Source organism: Drosophila subpulchrella, chromosome 2L (assembly GCF_014743375.2).
Source record: "Drosophila subpulchrella strain 33 F10 #4 breed RU33 chromosome 2L, RU_Dsub_v1.1 Primary Assembly, whole genome shotgun sequence".
Taxonomy (NCBI): domain Eukaryota; kingdom Metazoa; phylum Arthropoda; class Insecta; order Diptera; family Drosophilidae; genus Drosophila; species Drosophila subpulchrella.
Window position 1 is genome coordinate 23124270 of NC_050610.1, and position 19579 is coordinate 23143848.

General features: G+C 41.4%; 2 protein-coding genes across 2 annotated transcripts; both read left to right on the top strand.

Moving 5' to 3' along the window:
- The first annotated feature begins 9131 nt into the window (after window positions 1-9131).
- Window positions 9132-10853, top strand: LOC119547552 (oocyte zinc finger protein XlCOF8.4). The gene is made up of 2 exons (XM_037854451.1): window positions 9132-9219; window positions 9283-10853. Exons 1-2 carry the CDS (start codon window positions 9132-9134, stop codon window positions 10851-10853), a joined length of 1659 nt encoding a protein of 552 aa, XP_037710379.1.
- Window positions 10854-18220: 7367 nt separating this feature from the next.
- On the top strand, window positions 18221-18452 carry LOC119547553. The gene is given in 2 exon segments (XM_037854452.1): window positions 18221-18253; window positions 18255-18452. Coding segments are annotated over 2 exon segments (231 nt in total).
- Window positions 18453-19579: the final 1127 nt, after the last annotated feature.

The following is a 19579-nucleotide window of genomic DNA, read 5'->3' on the forward strand; positions in this document are numbered from 1 at the left end:
CCTGAAAGTATCCCCATATAAAACAGCTAAGTACTGTGGGAAACATCTTCGCATTAATGAGATCCCAACTTCCCGTTTCCCTTTTCTGGCACTCGGGAACCTCTTCCTTCCGATGCCCAGGTGTTATCCGGATCGCGGCATGTCCAAGTGTAATTTACACGGTCGGTGGCAAATTAAATTTGCATATTCCAAGAGCTCTTGCCCTTGATCCTTGATTGCATCCGGTTTGGGATGGGTTTGCGTTCTCGAGTTGCAGTCTCGGAAAAGTGAAAATCATAACAAGGCTAAGGGTTGGGTTAGGGTTAATGTATTTAGCATAATTGTCACATGTTAATAAACAAGTCCGCGGCACTGTGGGAATCTCAATCTCGCAGTTGGCGGGGTTAATTCTATGCTAATGGAGCAAGGTGTGCACTTCCTCTGACAACCCTTTTCGTTTGGATCCGAACCGAACCGATCCATTCCGATCCAATTGAATGTTTATGAACTGCGGATGACGCAAGTGTTCGTCCGGATCGTTCAGTTTCTGGCTTATTTGCATAAGCATTTGCCAAAGGAAGCCGAACTGATATGATATTATGTGTTTGCCCATGACACACCATACATAATACACAGAAAAAATTCAGAAATGAATATGAAAAAGTTAAAAATGCTAGCTATTTTATTTAATAAAATTAAGAGGCACTACGAAATGCAGAGAGGTAAACATTTGTTTTACCACAGTAATCGAACAAAGCGACATTTGTATATATTTCAAAGGATTCAAATGTATCTAGAATATATTATGAATATAATATATTAATTAAAATGTTTTAATATTTATTATTACAGTGTAGCATTCACCCCTTGTGATTTTCTGTGGCAGACACCGGTGCGTCAAAATAGTGGAAACTTGCGCCTCTTTATCGCTGACCGTGCACCTTAGAGCCCGCCGATTCGCATCCAGGTGTTCTCTTCCACAGAAATCGAAAACTTCCCCCGTGACAATCCGGTTCCAAAATCGGTGGTGATTCCTTTCGCTAGCTATCTTTGGATTTGCGACTCAAGGTGTTAAAACGTATACCTTCAGTGCGCCATTTTCGATCGGCAGTTGCGTCTATTGTGAGTTTTCGACGAAGACGTTACTTTTTATAGACCCTTTCTATAACAGGGGGTATAACCAAAATTTCTATCTATTTGAAAGACCAAATAATACGTATACATATACAGTTGAATTAATTTGAATTTAATTTTATCATTTGTAGGTAAACTGGGCAAGTTTCAGTGCTATACTTTAATGAAATAACAGATTTCTATAAATGCTAAAATTGATTCTTATCATTTCTTACTGGATCAAAGAGGTTGCAAGGGTATGTATAACTTCGGTCTTTAGGAACCACCTTCCTTTCTTGTTTTGGGTGAATTTGGAGGGGGTTGGGACTGGATTGCGTTGCCTTGTGAAATCACGAAACCGAAATCGTCGAGCAGCTGCGCAGTTATTGTGGCAAGTTCTCTGGCATGTGCTCATCGCTACGCAATATTGTCAGTCTTTTTATTTTTTTGGGGTGTGGGGACCGGAGTCTATGACTGGGCATTGTTCGGTTTCGGGAGCAAATAAACCGACCAACCCAACCCAAGCAGGTCGAATTAAGATCGAACGGATATCGATTTCCATGAAATAGCAATTCGGCGATCCTCAGTCTGCGATCTGGGCTATCTTGCAGTACCCAAATTATGTTCTGCCATAAAAATGCCTCAACTTTCACCCGGCATAAAAAAAGTGACAAAATATGGCTCACCCGGTAATTGCTCCCAGCAGATCAGTGAATATATTTATGTTATTGCTGCCCCCGATCGTTGCAAGTAAAAAATTGCATTATCAGAGTCATAAACAAATTAGGGGACCCAACGAAAAAACCGAGAACGAAAGCGGAGAGAGCGGCAGCTGCATATATGTATCCACATATATGTGGATGGATAATCAAGGCTCAAGTGGCGGGTCCCATTAGCTGACACCGCAGCCAGGGAAGTGCACACAATATTTTAGAAACAATCGCCAGTGGCACACGGAGAAAAAATATATTGGGTGCACGGAGAAAAATTAGAATTGATTGTTTTTATAGTAATGGTATTTTAAATCTTGTAATAGGATTTTTAAGTATAGCTAATAGTTGTACAGCGTCTTTGAAGATTAAGTTTTGAACAAACTGAAATCAAATTTCCTTTTAAAAAATGTATACAGCATCAGGTGATTTTTCAATGATACTTTATTATTTTACGTTGTTGGAAAAAACAACGATCTTTTTGCCGAAAAAATTCAAAAGAATGGAAATATTATCATATTTTATATCATATTTTCATGAACTCACACTTAAATTGTCTAATCAATACTAAAATCTCTATAAACATGTATGTTCCGAACTCAAAATATATTGTTTTTTTAAAGTTCCAATCAGTTCTGATCTGAATTGAAATTTAAAAATATGAAAACGTATGTTTACCTATTTATTGTTTTACTTAGCTGGACCAATAAAAAACCGTTTGATATATCAAATGTGTTCTATTAAGAGCAATAAAATTTGGGATACTTCATTAGCATATTCTAAACTTTGTTCTCACTGCATCCCGGGCCGCTAAGCTCGACAAGATTAATAACTCGCCGGCGCACGTTCAATTAATCTTTCGCTGCGCCTGCTCTGGAAGTGCAACTGGAGATGTGGAACTGTGGAGCTGGCAGACATGGAAATCGAAGTCCCACCCACTGACAACTTAACGGCACGTCTCCGGACGGATCCCCAAGATCCGATGGGACAGTAGCCGACGAAGTGGGGATACAATAGAATGAGGTGGGATCGTGTACCTGCCGCATTGTCAGTGTCAATTGTGACAGTGCCTGCGACAGACGCTCACTCCCCGAAAACAAACAAACGGACACGTTCTTCAGGGGGAAAAACCAGAAGATGGCCCCATGATCATGCCAAACATTTGCCCGTGAACGTGACAAAACTGAAGAACACGCTGAGGAGAATCCAGCTAAATTAGTTGTTTTAGCTGCGTCTAAATTTAGGAGCCACTGCGACCCCTCGGCTCATTTTGGAGATTTTGGGCGTGCGGCAATCCATTGGCCATAAATCAATTATACGGCCCCAGCCGTATTTATAGACCGACTTCTGGGCTTCGGTTCAGGTGCATGGGTGAGGGAAATTCCCTGCCATATAGCGGCAATAATTTCAAACATTTTCATAGCTCAAATTTATGTAAATACAATGCCGACAGCTCGAATATGCTGCTGCGCCCTAAATTAGCATAAAATATAAATCGAATATCATTTGTAATAATTAGTGAGACATTTGCTGCCGTTTTTCCGACACCGATTTTTGGCAGCAAAAATATGGAACCCAACCCGAAGAGTTTTCTGCTGCACTTAATTTGTTTAATTACGAATCCCTCGGGCAAGCAAATGCTTTTGACTTCATTATGGCAAGGGAATAAAAATAATAAAAAAAAGAAAAACATGCGAAAGCTGTCAACCGAATTGATGCACCCCCAAGCATTGGATTACAATAGCCGAGAGCCCACAAAAACACGAAAACAAAAGCAAAGCTGAAATTGCAGGAGCACCACCAGCTGAACCACCTCAACCACCATCAATCCATCCGAACCACCAGCACGCAACTTGACTCCTTCCTGCTCGCCACAAAAAAAAAAATGAAAAAGAATCGAGGAAAACTGCAGGAGCAGTCGAATTTTATTTGAATTAGCAGCGCGCAATCAAAAACATTCAAACACGCATAAATTGAATCCCGTGGGATGATTTCTGTTTCGGGTTCCCAGTGGCGGTGGCAACCCCCTCGACGTCCGTTCGCCAGCAACTTGTCACGTGATTCCAATAACAAATAATTCCTGCCCAAGGATCATCCCTTAGTCCTGCAACGAAATCCGAACGGAACCCGTATTTCGCTGAGCGTGGGTAAGTTATTTATCGGTCAGAATCCTGCAGGGAGAAGCTGCGGACCCGAACCTGACCACCACCCCAGCCAGATGAAGTCCTCCTCCTCCTCAACTGCTTTTCTCACCGTCCCTGCAAGTGTAAATTGTTTTTGTCATGGGAACATTCGCACTACATAATGGAATAGTTATATTCCATATTAGATACTCAATGGGACCTAATTGATTGGCCTGCATATGGGGGTTCCTCTTCAGTTAAATAAATAGGTGTGGCTGGGCCATTAAATTAGATACCATATATGTTCCGTGAGTAATAAAATCCAGGTGGAAAAATGTTTGAAAAGCGAAAGCAAGAATTTTTATTGTATTGTAATAATATATTTCAGTTTTAAATAAATATATTTTTTATGTGTTCTTGAAATTACCTTTTTTATTTCTTAAGAAAATAATTTCTTATATGCAAACATATGGTTTTGCAATATTATCTCAATGGAGTGTCTTTTTCCTGTACCTGCCGAGTAAATTAATCCCAACCATTCGATAACGAACTTGAACTTCAGCTTGCCCTTCAATTTGTCGGAAGAAAACCGCAAAGGATGTTTGCCATTGATAAGTAAATTAAATTAAGCACCCCACCAAATAATCTCAAGATGTTCGGATATGCAAACATATTTGCAAGTGATTCAGCTTTGCCAAATTTGTTCGCTTGGCAACTAATAAGGCGGCAAATATTTCATTTTTATGATGTCTCAACATTGCATTAACATAAACGCTGATGCTAATCTTTTTTTCCCATGAAGAACCGAAGAAACATAAACAATTTATTATCGTGATTCATTTATGAAAATAAAATCACAAGCTCGCTGGTGATTATTAGTTGGAGATGAGAGCGCCAAAGCTACCGATCAGTGGATCGATCTATCTTTTCAAAGCCAGGCGGGTGGTCCAAAAAAACCAACTTTATGGATACACAAAAAGAAATGTGGCCAGCATTGAAGTTAAATACTAATAAAAATAATGAATCATAAATGTATCTTTAGGACATAATTTGCATATATATTCTTTAGAAATCACTGAACCATGAAAGGAATCATCTCAGGATCATAATAGATCATATTGGTCCAAAAAAACCAACTTTATAGCTACACGAAAAGAAATGTGGATATCATTGAAATTAGATACTGAAAAAAATAATAGATCTTAAATGTATCATTTAAATATATTTTGAATATTTCTTATTTAGAAATCACTAAACCATGAAAGGAATCATTGATCATATAAAAATATTAAATCTATGATATATATTTTCTTTTCCGTGTCCCCTAACCACAATGACTAGCAACTAAGCTTCTTCCCAGCATATTAATATCTCAAGAGCGCATTTTAATTAGCGGCGATGAAGTCGAAACTTAATTTATTGTCACTTGGACTAATGAAACACGCCTTAGAGCCCCGGGACTTGGGATTTGGTTTAAGTTTTAGTTTCGGACCCCACATAATTGACCAATTTGTGAGTGTGTTCGTGGAGGGTCTCTTATCGCACAGAACGCGAAGCGCACACGCTGTCAATAAAACAAATTAGTTTGAATTATAGACGTAGCTTCTATTTTCTTAGACTCGAACTCCCGAGTCGGCTAATTTATGCGGCGTCGGAAGCTTCAGACTGTTGTCTGCTTTTATTCGATTATAATTACCGTTACCGTGTTCTCCGGCCAGATAATAATATCGGATTTCAAAAGCGGCGTTTATGCTTGCTGACCTGGACTCGGGGATTCTTGTGGGGATCTTGGGGCACTTCCCCCGCCATATCAGGCGCCAATAGTTCTAAGATCTTGTTTTGATTGCAGCGCGGTCTGGGCGACGTCGTCGTCGCATTTTTCTTGTATTTCACCCGCATTGTCTGCTCAGTGGCTTGAAAAACCTTCAGCTCGTGACAATGTGAGACAAAAGTCGGCGTGTGGCTGTGGGACAAGCGGCCTGGATCGGATTCGTTTTGGATTTCTGCATTTCTGCCGACTTTCTTTTGTCCGCTCCCGAGCGCAGCTGCATCCAGCAGATAGCCAGATACTCGGATGCCCCGATCCCCAGATACTCGCTGGCTTGCCACCTTGACGGCGGCAAATTAATGACATTTTGCACTTCATTATGCGACTCTGTGCGGCCGTTTGACACTTTGAAGTGAGGCACTCAGCTGTGGAGCAGTGGAAATCTGTGTAGGACAGTTAGCCTTTGCGGTTTACCTGCCAGGTGATGTGCAGTTAGCTTTCCTCCGGCTTTTCTTCCAGGGTTTGATGACACTATCCACATTGTTGCCGGCTTGCAGAGGTCTTGGTGGGCTGACCATGCAGAAGGTGAAAATGGAATCGAACGATCATCGGCAGATGAAACTGTAGAGCTGAGATTGATTGAGCTGTGCAGAAGGGTCAAGGTGATGGATTAGATACTTCGCGGCAGGAGGTATATGGAAAAACTCTCCTTAACTCCCCAATCAAAATATGTCTCCTATTGAAATTCAAGAGGTTTTAAAGGGTTTTTAAAAACACATTTAAGTCAAATAGCCAGAGATATAAAAAATTTTAGTACATACATGCATATCATTTTAATAAATTTTAAGTATTGGACTTCTTAAAAGAAGAACTTACTAAGAACTTTTTAAGACGATTTTTATTGATTTAAAATAAATTTAAGCTTGGATTCAGGTATATCATTATATTACAATTTGAGTTTATAATGTTTTAAAAGGCAAAGAAGTTTGCTGAGAATATATCATCCTTTTAATGATTTTTTAAAATTCTGTGGATCTCAATAGAATTAGTATTTGTATGTATTCATTCCTAAATAAATCATTACGTAAGATCAGTGATGCATCAAAGAACCATTAATACCTTTGATGGCTTCACAATTCCGACTGCAGTTAATTAAAATTCAAATTCACTTTTCAATATACCATCGCAGATCGTTTCTTATTGTTAACGTTACAATGATCACGTATTTAAAAATAGATCTCGCCCAGCTGAGCACACCGGTTCGTTACAGGATTTTGGCGCCAAATACCCTTGGTATAGGAATAATCAGGACCAAGACGAAATCAGTTCCTTGTGGTACGTGTCACAGTCGGCAGATGTGGGAATGGACGAGGATCGGTGGTGCGTCGCCTTGCAAGACGCTCAACGAGGGGTTGGCCCGGAAAGTAACGTCCAAAACTGCAGTTCCACCACCATAACGATACCATAACCATACCATCACCGGCATTATTCCGCCGAAGGTTGTCTGGTGATGCTGTGGATTTTGGGGTGGGACAACTGCGCCAGGTAGATTTGCACGAACCTCTCTCTTTTGGCGCATTCCAAGGCACTTATGTAGCGCCGATCGGAAAAAAGCCAGGTAACTGCCCGGGCACATGCCCCTTTTGGGGTGGATTGGAGGTTTCTGCCAGATGGCGAAATGCTTTAATATCGGGGAATTGAAATTTCATGGCCGTTAGGGGTTTGTTTCTACCGAGTGCACCTATTTGCGAGGAGGAGGAGGAGGACCGGAACAATGCTCCGGGAAAGGTTGATTTACCTCAGATCTGCGCGCTGTTTGTCCTGGTGATTAATATTTTTGGACGTCTGAGTGGGTACATTGCATTGTTGTTTGGCTCGATTTGATGGCGGGGCCAATGTCACGTGCTGATCCTACACAGCTGCCCGCCGAAGAGGATCGCATCGATAAAGATCAATTGGAAAGCTAAGTGCGGATTTCGTTTAAAGGTTTTGGCATGGTTACGCAAATGGAACAGCAGGGGTACTATTTCAGTAAAAGAAGAGCTTTGTTTCTGCAATATATAAAAAAAAATTTAGCTATTGCTTATGCTTTAAAAAATATTACGGCTGCATTTAGTCTCTTCTGCTGCATAAAGCATATAGATTTTTATATAGAAAGTAATCGGTTATATAATGGCTTTGTTTAATAAAATAAATCTTTTAAAAATTCTGTATACTGCTAATAATATTTTAATATTTATTGATGCCATTGTAAGTTTAACAAATATTAAAATAAATATTCATACAAATTGATTCTCAGCTTATTAATACCAATCACCCCTGGAAAACTTTACAAATAGGAATGGAATATTAAAATTATAATGCTTTGGTTTAATGGGAAATATTTTCATATTAATAAACTTATTTGAAGATATTTGACTATAATTGCTTTTGAGAGTTTTGGGGATTATTTACTTAAATCAAAGATCTGGAAAGTCTTATGGATCACTTGTAGAGTTCAGTCAGCGGAAAATGTGATCGTATTGAGCCAAGCTAAACATTAGATGAAAAGTGAACATTAGGCCAATAAGCAGCTTAGTCAAACGATACCTGAAAGATCCCCTGAAGACCCCAGAAAGCGATCTCTTAAGATTGTGGGACGATTGAGAGCTGGAACATGAGAGCCCCCAAAGAGCGGAGAGAGTGTGGAGATTTGTGGGGTCTCCCAACACGAAGCTTCTCTTAACGGGGCTCCAAAGAGCAAGCTCACCTGCTCCCAAAGAGAGAGATACCCGCCATGGGGTTTACATAGGAAAGCGATCGTGCGAGGCGGGCCCGAAAGAGGTTTATAAATAAACTTGATCGGGTATATAGTAAGCTCGCCACCAGCTGCCGCTCACTCACACCATCGAAAATCAGGGGAAATACGAGCTCAACCAGAGAGGCAGCTGGTGGCGATCGCCGAGAGACAGAAAAGAGAGAGCCCTGTGGCACGTGCTCGCTTTTTACACACTGATTTGTTCCTCTCCCTTCCAGATGCCTCCCTCTCTATATGGCATAGGTATGGCATGGTACCCCCGATCTGCCCGATCTGCAGCTGTATCTGCGTTCAATGAACGCACAGCTGTGTGGCTCGATCGCTGAATGGATCTGTGGCTCGTGGTTCGGGGTGGATTTACAGAATCCCGGGCAACATCGGAAGTAGGTAGTCGCCAAGATCCTTTTTGCCCAGGGGGTTGATCCTCATCATCCTGCCAGGGGGTTGATCGGGAGTCTATAAAACCAAACAGATCCTTGCCGGCTTGCATCATTCGAGCAAGGAACTCCAAGCGATCGAGACGCGTGTGGCAAAAGCAAATGAGTGAGCAGTGATTTAAGTTCAAGGATCGGTATTAAATACATACAGTATAGATCTGTGATCGGTGATAAGTGATCATAAGGAATACCTACGAAACAAATATGGATAAACTCAAGTACAGCCGCTGTCCGCTCAAGAAGCGTCCGATAATGGTGGAGGAGTCCTGCCCAGAGGATCACTTAAGTCATGGTGGGTTTGAACTTATAACTAATAACTACATGAACTATACTAACTTTGTACTTAATTCTATAGATGAAGGACCCGTCGATTTGAGTGTGGCCTCAGCTGCAGTTCCATTGGAACCCCATTGGATGGCCAAGGCGGAGCCGGAACCCCAAACAGTTCCTACGGAGCTGAGACGCCGCTTCGATGCCGCCATGAGTCAGACCAAAGAGCAGTTGGCTCGTCGGATTTGGGAGGAAACCCGAGAGATAGCGCGGGCTTTTCCCGATGTTTTTACCCGCGAGGAAATCGCCAAGAGTCTGGCTCGCCTAGGCTACGGAGAATTCGAGTTGCCGCCGGAGGAGGAGGTTATGGAACCGGAACCGGAGCCAGAACAGCAAATCCCCCTAGGCTATGCCAGAGAAGCTAATCCAAACACCATTATCAAAGTGGAACCCACTGAGCAGGAGCATTTTCCCCTACGAAACTACAATAATAACCTACTCAAGAGCATAGCCGAGTATGAGGATTGTATGAAAATGCAGACTATTAAGGAAGAGATAGCTCCGGTTCCCCCACCCCAAATGTACTATCCACCCCCCACTCCTCTGGCCGAACCCGAAGATCTCTCGGTGACCCAGAGGAGGGTCCTAAGTGAGAATATGAATCTGCAGAATGTGGCCAGAGCTTTGCTCAGCATGCAGCACATGGCTCCCCAGCAGCATCCTCCACCTCCGCAGGACATGGAGGAGGATCAGGAGAACCAGGACCTCAACCAGCTGAAGATCAAGAGCAGCAATGATCTGTACTACCAGTGCCAGCAGTGCAACAAGTGCTATGCCACCTATGCAGGATTGGTTAAGCATCAGCAAACACATGCCTACGAGAGCACAGAGTACAAGATCATCAGGAGTCAGCCTGGAGGATCAGGTGCCATAGTGGATCAAACCGAGTTCTGCACGGATCAGGCTTCGGCCTTGATCCAGGCAGCCAATGCAGCATCGGCGCAGAGCATGCAGAAGCCAGTGGGAGTACCAAGATATCATTGCCAGGATTGCGGAAAGAGCTATTCTACCTATTCGGGTCTGTCCAAGCACCAGCAGTTCCACTGTCCTTCGGCGGAAGGCAACCAGGTGAAGAAGGTGTTTAGCTGCAAGAACTGCGACAAGACCTATGTGTCCTTGGGAGCTCTCAAGATGCACATTAGGACCCATACGCTGCCCTGCAAGTGCCCCATTTGCGGCAAGGCCTTCTCGCGACCCTGGCTGCTCCAGGGTCACATCCGCACCCACACGGGGGAGAAGCCCTTCAGCTGCCAGCACTGCAATCGAGCCTTCGCCGATAGGTCCAATCTCCGTGCCCACATGCAGACCCACTCGGATGTGAAGAAGTACTCCTGCCCCACCTGCACCAAGTCCTTTTCGCGCATGTCCCTGCTGGCCAAGCACCTTCAAACTGGCTGCCAAAATGAGCAGGGTGGAGGAGGTCCCAGTGGGTCAGCAGGTGGCTTCGACCAGCAGCAGCTCCAGCAGCACCTCCAGGGCTACGAGGAGGGTCACAATCCTCACCAGGTTTACTATGCCGGCAGTGTGGGCAGCAGCAACGGTGAGGAGGAGGAGGGCGGGGACTATCCTATTCCTCCCCCGCAGGTCATCTATTAAATATCCCTAACCCATAACCCCTATAACCTAAGTCAGTTTAGCCAAAGTCAGGGAAAGTCAGTGCCAAAAATTAGTCAGGGCAATTTTATTGCCTCTTAGGGTCCCTAGTATATCAGAAATATTTATTGTTAGTTATACTCGCTAAATTATTCCAGTACTCATATCGCAGTTGAGAGCTTAGTCTTAGATTGTTTTCGTTGACAATTCCTTGTATTATAAATCGTTGTTAAAACTCATTCGTGTACAAATCAAAAAGGTGCCAGAGAATAAACCCCACATATATGTATACCCATATCAACTTATAATTTAATCTTATAATTTATTTTAATTTAACCTTATGATTTAAGCTTTGTAAATATGGTGAAGGTAGCCATTTACTTGCATGTATCTAATTTTAATTTTTTTTAAATAAAAAAACAAAAAAACTAACAAGAGCAAAGTGTTAAATCCGTTTTATTTTTACCCAAGTCTTGTATTTTCCATATTATATCATCCTCTCTCTGAAAACGAACGTCTTTTCCATATCTCTAACTTTATCTTTGGACGAACGCTCAAATCGCATCGCAAACTAAAAGATGCAATCTCGGAAAAGCTTTGTAGGTGTCGTTTATTTATCGCAACAGTCTAAACAAAAATCCACAGAAATCGAGACATTCAACCGTCAATGAGACTCAATGGGGGGTTACAGGAAAGCAACAACAAAAACCGAGGAAAACCGTCCATATATATGAAGCCATTTATATGTATAGAAATGTATTGAAAATCGGTGCTTAAATCAAAATTAATTGCCAGAATAATAATTGTTTTGAACGTAAAGCGCCGAAATGCAAACGGCAAACCGGAGGAGAATTGGCGCAGCTGCAATTGCAACTGCAACTGCGACTGCGTCACCGGCAACCAGCAACCAGCAACACTGCAACCAGCAACACTACCACCAGCAACTAGCAACATCAACAACAGCAGCAGGCGGCAAGCGCCAACAGTCTAGTATTTTTGTGGGTCTGTTGCAGTTGGCGAAATCCACTCAAAACAACAAACCAAGCGATGAATCATCGATTTTTGTTTTCGGTTGTTTTTTTCGAGGCGAAACAACAAAAAGTCAACAAAGCCGGCTCTTGGTGCAGCCGCACGCAGCTAGATGGCGCTAGTGGGCAGCCAGGCCAGGCTCAATTAAACGCGTTTTCCAGTTGCCGCTTTTCCGCTCTGCAGAACAGCCGCACCTTACTTTATATAGCGAAAAGACGGCCCCACCCACCCGGCATCCCCATCTGGATCTCCGGCGAACCGCTCAACTCACTCGCATTATTATAAATGCCGTCCACGCAGTTTCTAACGCTCTACAACTTCCAGTTTACTTTTTGTTCATAAGTTGTTTACCCTTTAAGAGATCTTGGGGATGACGGAATTCTGGGAAGACTTAGTCAATACTTTTTTAAGAAAATAACTTAAACGATATTAAGCATATTTTCATAATAACATTTTATGAAAGTAATAATAATGGCTCTTCAGATTTTTGTAAGCCCAAAACTACCGCATAACTTCAGTTATTGGATCCCGAATTTGAATTGGGATACCTCTATGAGTTTGAATTTTCTAATATACTGCAATCAAATTTCTATTTTAAAAAAATGTAACAATGTTAGCCCCTTTTCATGTTCGATTTTTCCGAATTTTTCAAGGCTTTTAGTATGGGTACCCCAAACTGCACTTGTAGAATCAATAACTTGAGTTATCGGATCCCGATTTTGAAGTGGGATACCTCTATGAGTTTGTGGTTGAATTCTTTAATATTCTACATTCAAATTTTTCTTTTTAAAGAGGGTCATATTTTTCACACATTTTCATGTTCGATTTTTCCTTATAACCCAAAAACTCCACTTCCAGATTCCATAGCTTGATTTTTAGGACTCCGATTTTAAAGTGGGATACCTCTATGAGTTTGTGGTTGAGTTCCCTAATAATCTACATTCCAGTTTTTCTTTTTAAAGAGGGTCATATTTTAAACCCATTTTCATGATCGATTTTTCCGTATTTCCAATGGCTTTCAGAATGGGAACCCAAAAAGTGCACTTCTAGATTCCATAACTTGAGTTTTTGGACACCGATTTTGAAGTGGGATACCTCTATGAATTTGTGGTTGATTTTTTTAAATTTCTGCATTCCAAATTTTTCATTTTAAAGAGGGTCATGATTTTAACCCATTTTCATGATAGATTTTTCCGTATTTCCAATGGATTTCAGAATGGGAACCCAAAAACTGCCCTTTCAGGTTTCATAACTTTAGTTTTTGGACACCGATTTTTTTTTCTTTTTAAAGGGGACCATATTTTGAACCCATTTTTATGTTCGATTTTTCCGTATTTCCAAAGGCTTTCAGAATGGGAACCCAAAAGTGGACTTCCAGATTCCATAACTTACGTTATTGCATCTCGATTTTGAAGTGGGATACCTCTGTGAGTTTGTGAACGTTTTTTCTAATGTGCTACATTTTAATTTTTCTTTTAAAAAATGGTTTAAATTGTATTTTTCTTTTAAAAGATGGTTTAAATTGTACCTTCTTTTTTATAAATTCTTATAAAGGCTCTTCAGATTTTTTTTATTCTAAGTCCACATTTTCTAACACAGGATTATGAATATAGTGATTTTTAGAGAATCAATTTAGCATAATGCTGGTGACATTGATTTCCTCTTTAACAAAGATAAAATTTTTTGAAAGAGCATCACCCTCTTCGTCTTTTAGACCCATACTTCCGACATCGCTGGCCGCGCGGTAGCTTTTTGGTCTATTAGGAAACCACGCCATAGAGCTGCCACTTGAAAGTCATATTGCATTTGCCAGACAGCACTCGCCAGAACAGGGACAGTCTGATTTTTTTTCATTTTGATTTTGAGTGCGCGTGCTGCCGTTTCGGCGGCTCCAGGTGCCACGCCCCTTTGGAACGCATGGGGCTCTGTGGTAGCGGCATTTGGTCAAAGGTTAAATTAGACGGGGGCCTGGTGACAAGTGCCAGGCAATCGTTTAGAGCGCTAATTTATGGGCCGCCGAAAAACAAAATAGGAAAAAATATAAAAATCAAAGACCGAAAAACAACCGAAAAATGTGTTTTTCACTTTGCTCGAGTTTCGTTTATTGCGGCTACGTGCAGAGTTGGCTTAATTGGCAGTCGGGCAGTCGGTGGTTCAGGCCAAGTTATCCGTTGGCCAACACAGCAGCACACGCCCTGTTCTTTTTCTAATTTTGGGCCCGGCTTCCTCGCCATGGCAGTTTAATTAATCTTCGATCGCCCCAAGTTCGCTCAAAATGCATTTTTAAATGCATTTTTCCGATCAAAATTATTATTATTTAAATTCAGATATTCAAGACACGTTTTTCCAGCTCGTTGGCCATTAATATTTAATAATTTCAATCGGCACATGAAACAAATTATGGAATATTACCTGGCGCCGCAGCTGTACATATAGACAATGTGCATTGTTGTTGCTTTTATCGGCTATAAGTAATAGTGTTGTTGTTGCTGTGTGTTATGGCCACTAAGCTGTACGTGTTGTTTGCTTAACGCGCCGAGTGTAAATTAATATTTAATTATGATTGTTCCCAGCTCGGGCCGCCGATCGTGTGTTGAGTAAACGCCATTTTCTGTATTAAGATCTAATCGCTGTGTTTCTGAAATGCTGCCAACACAAAGCGTTTAAGCCAAGTCACTCGTGCCTGGGTTTTGGCAATCGATTTGGGCTCTCGGTTAGATTAGCCATATTGGGCAATGGATTGGAGATTGAAAATAATAGAATCGTTTGGAGGTTTGAAAGTAGTTTAGTGAATATTTTGTATTGTATGAATAAAGGTAAACAGAGAAAAATGAAAATAAACTTAGTAAAATATGACATAATTTAGAACGTAATACATTAATTTTTTTAATAAGAGAATATATATAGTATTATGTCAAATCAAATATACTAATCATAGTTAATAGTAATAGTATAATAATCATACTTAATATTTAAACACATATGTAAATCTTATTTAAACCACACTATTAAAAATTAAATACATTTGGTTAAATAGTAATCTTTTTGATTTTGAATTAATAAGTTATATCAATCATAAAAATATATTTTAAAACTATATGGTATGATACCTTTATATCACTCCTGGAAATCTTGTTTTGACGAAATCGCTTAATCATCATCATAATAAGAACATCCCAACATTTCAATACAAATAGTATGGATAAAAAATGTTGTACTTCCATCAGAATATTGCCTTCCTAAGTCCCAGTTCTAGCCGGGTTCCATCGCTCCCGGCAATACTGCATATGTGGGGCGAGGGGGTTCCTTAGCCAGCTGACAGCTATGATTAGCCACGAGCAAGACAATCCCGACTGTCCATAACTCATGCCACACACACAACACTTCGGCGGAACTGGCCGAAAATACGTCTTGGCCAAGTCATAAATCCGATGCCGTGCACTCGTCGACGTCAAATTAATCAAAAGGAAACCAAAATGCAGCGCAGGCAAATTAGCCATAACAAAAAACCGAAGCGAAACCGACACAGAACCCAACGAAAAAAAGCATCAAGTGGCAAAAGCCAAATGAGAACTTTTTTCCCACACTTCCAGCCGATCAAAGCGAACCGAGGAACGAATTCGACACAAAAAATGAGAACCTTTTGAACAAATCACATGCAGACAACGCCCCTGAAATGGAATCGATATAATTATTTGCATTATTAATAATTACCATTGTCTCGCTGGGATCTTAACTTCGGATTCGGTTGGAGATATGAAATTCAAATTCAGATTCGAGTGCGTTGGCGTTGTGGCTTCGACCGCACAGAGACACATAGAGAGCCATAAAGATTGGCTTTTGCACTCGTAATATGCTAAAGAACTGGCCGGGACTTTTGTTTTCGCGGCGGCTAATTAATTCAAACCGCAAAGCAAAGCTGAAACAGAAACTGAAACAGAAACTTCAATACGGAAATAAGCTTAATCTAACCGCCGCAGCGAGAAAAAAGCAATTTGAAAACTTAATGTGGACTCCGCTTCGAATCGGGCCTCGGATATGGGTATATGTGTGGATATATGGCACTGAGGCGCCGGCGGCGAAACAATTGCACCGAGCTCTGGTTTTGGCCACATGTGTGGGCCACCCACACCGGGCCAAAAGCCGGACCAAGAGCACAAATCCGTCAACAGGCGACAGACAGCGCATATCAAAAAACTCAAATGTGTCTGAGCCTCCAAAAGTCGGAACCCCAAACCCGAGACCCCAAGCCCCATGAGGCAAAAGCCGAGCTCCACGCAAAGCTTCAACTTGTCAGCGCGCTAAGTGCTCGAAAAAGATATATATGCAGAAAAAACGCAGATACAGATACAGTGTTCTTTTAAATACCACGAATATAGCTATGACACATTGTTCTTTTAGCGCCTCGCTTTTAGTTCTCCATTGGGCGTTCAACCCGCACATTCGATCTGTTGCAGAGCAACCTGTTGTTTTGCTCACTTGCCGCAGACAGCTCAAATCGGATTTATCTTATTACAACACACAAAAGGCGATAGGCAAAATATTTAATTATGCCCGTGCCGCGTATTAGTTTCCAGTATCTGTGGAGCACTTGAATGTCAGCCATGTGAAGTGGTAATGCTCTATTTGAAAAAGTTCATTTGAGTGCATTAATTATTTAAAATAAAATAATTATTTAAGAAAGTATCGATTATGATTTTTTTGCTAATGATACCTTAAATGTTTTAATAAGTTTTTAAAAGCAGAATTAAAAAATAATGCTTTTTAAAATGAAAAGGTGACGTAATAATTTATACATAGCATGAATAGCATTATACATTATGAACATTTAATTTATACATGGCATGCTAAAATGTCCTAAATTTTTAAACATTTAATGTATTAATTCTGGTAATATTTGTATGCCCTTTTTTTAAAATTATTTTTAAAAGGGTATTTTTAAAGAGTATTCCATGTGCAATAAATCCGAGGAGGAGGCGAGGGCGTGGGTGTGGGTGTTCGACCCGCCGCCGTCGTCGCCATTGAGAGGGCGTCAAAAGAGACAAAAGCCATCCAGTCACAAAATTGACATTTCGCTTTCAGCAGCAGTAGTTGCGAACGAAATCCACCATCAAAAAAATTAAGATGGAAGGGAAAAAAGGCTAAAACCGAGCGAAAAAATCATATTTTGCACGTTTTTTGTGTCGACTGGCGACGAGCGAAACAAAAGACTTAGGCAACGAACTTGCCGCAAAGGGCCCGGGAACAGCCCGTCTTGCGCCCGATCCAAGACCATCCGCCACTCCAGCGCCGGCGACGCTGCAAAGTGTCAAGTTGCGCAACTTGTCAGCCAGTCTGGGCGCTTTTTGTTTTATGCATAAAGCCGTTTTTAATTAAACCGACGACAGCCACTAAACATGCCCCATTATCATGTCATATCTATGTGTACTATCTGCATGTGCCTATCTTCTGGCCAGGCTTCAGACCCCAAACTCCAGTCCCCCGGACCAGGATCGGATCGGTTCAGTTCGGCTCGACTATATGGCGGAGCTCTGACATAAACGCTGACATTAATTGAGTAATTTATAACGATGCCGGGCAGACAGAATGGACGGAATGGATGGAAAGACATCGAGAGCCGACATCAAAAGCTCGGCAAGCGCATGTCTCGGGGCGCTCCAGAGTCGAGAGGGATCGGGATCGGGATCCGAGAGCACAACATGATATTGTTATTATTATTATGATTACCAGCGACATGAATTCAATTAACACTTGTCAGATGTAGTCAGCTCCGAGCCGCGAACCGCGAACTGCGAACTACGGGCTGCTAGCCCCCAAAACACCGCAACAAGCTCACGATCCGCCGGCATAGATAAGTTTGGAAATTTATGTCTCGGATTTGGCCAACTTTGCGCTAAGTTATAACCCAGATAGATGTTCTCGGCCCGATTTTTGGGCGGGACAAGCTTAGGCTAAAGTAATTTTTTGGGCTTTTAAATGGTAACGGTTAAGACTGAACTTTTTCAAGCCATATTGAATAAAATTATTATGAATTAATGTTAAGCTTATTATCCTTCTACTAAGTACAGTAATTTGGTTAGATTAACCCATAAATATATTCTTAACGGTTCCTGGTGCCTTTGGCCAAGTTCGTCAGCAAACGGTTCACGATAATTGCCAATGGAGGGACCTTTTTGGCCCGCTGCTAATGAGCCGAACATCGCCGCATCGCTTCTGCATTTAGGCCTAATAACTGTCGGCGAGGAAAGTCGGCAAATGGCGATGCGGAGAGCCGGCGAGAAACCTCCCGAAAAAGGCGCACAAGTCAAAGCAAATTAAAATAAGAATCACGACAGGTTACCATGCAATCCCCCAATCGAAACCGGGAGGACTCTGACTCGCAGCTCCATTCGGAACAAACACGAAACGCCGCCAGAAAAGTTCAAGTCGGCCGGCGAAAGAAATTTACAAGTGTTAAATGTCGAACGCTTTTTGGCAGTGAGGGGAAATGCGTGCTGGCCGGCTTTCGACACGAAGGCAACGCGGAAACGGTGGACAAATGAACCCCAGGTTAAAGCACTTGGGAAAACATAATTTAATTGTTTTTAAAAAAAGAAAAAAATAAAGTAATTCAAAGAAATATAGAGTGAAAATAAGGCTTTATATGATAAAGAATGCGCCACACATGTTAGGAATTTTAAAATCAATTTTTATGTATATTTACAAAATTATTTATGTGATTAAAAGAATGCTTTGTAATAGTACTTATAGTTGATATAAATATTTTAGATGAAAACTTTTTATATCTAAATACAAAGGAAAAATGTATAAGCCTTTTTCCTAAGAACTCTCAGCAAATGTTAGGCACTACCATAGCATTTTAAAAGTTACCTGTCAGGTTGGGAAATTTAATTTAATTTTAATTAAACTATACTTAAGTTGATATTCATAATTTTGAATAAACAATTTTGTTTCTAAATATTTTTAAGTAAGGGACCCATTTGAAAGACTTTTCCCTGAGTGCAACCCCACCCCTTGCGCTCATCCTCTTCTGAGAGTCCGACAAATGGCGTACGTGTTAATGGCATTTGAATTTGGCCAAATATGGAATTGTCTCCGTCGTCGCCGCTGTCACTTTGCATGTTCCCCTCGAATGGCAAGTGAAGAGCCGGGCTTTGGCTTTAACTTTGGCTATCAGGCCTTAAAGCTGGACAAATGCTCGGCCAGAGTCGTGTCTCATTCGCTTTCCGAATTAAATCAGTGGCAGAGACACGCATTCATCGGTTTTTTGTGTTTTTTTTTTGGTAGTATTGTAGTTGTTTCTTCAGGGTGCCCGCATTAAGATTATATAGTATTTGGCCAGCTTTCTAATGGATCGTGACTGGGTGCCGAGTTAGAGGATGAGTCGAGGTGCGCACCGGTTGACACAATTTCCGCCGAAAGTGTTGCCAAATTAAGGGGATTGTTGTAATGGCATTTGCCATCGATATATAGGCCGATTTCGGGCATATCACTTGCCAGCCCAACCCATCTTCACGGGGCCGGGCTTTCCTCATTTCCAATTTGCGCATTTGCAAACTCACTCACTAAACACACTATATGGCCGGGCTAATCAACTCACAGCATCTGGCAGGCCCTAAAGCAATTTCCTGATTATATATAGAGGTAACATCACTTGCCAGCGGCCACAGACCCACACAATCCGCCGATGTGGTTCAATT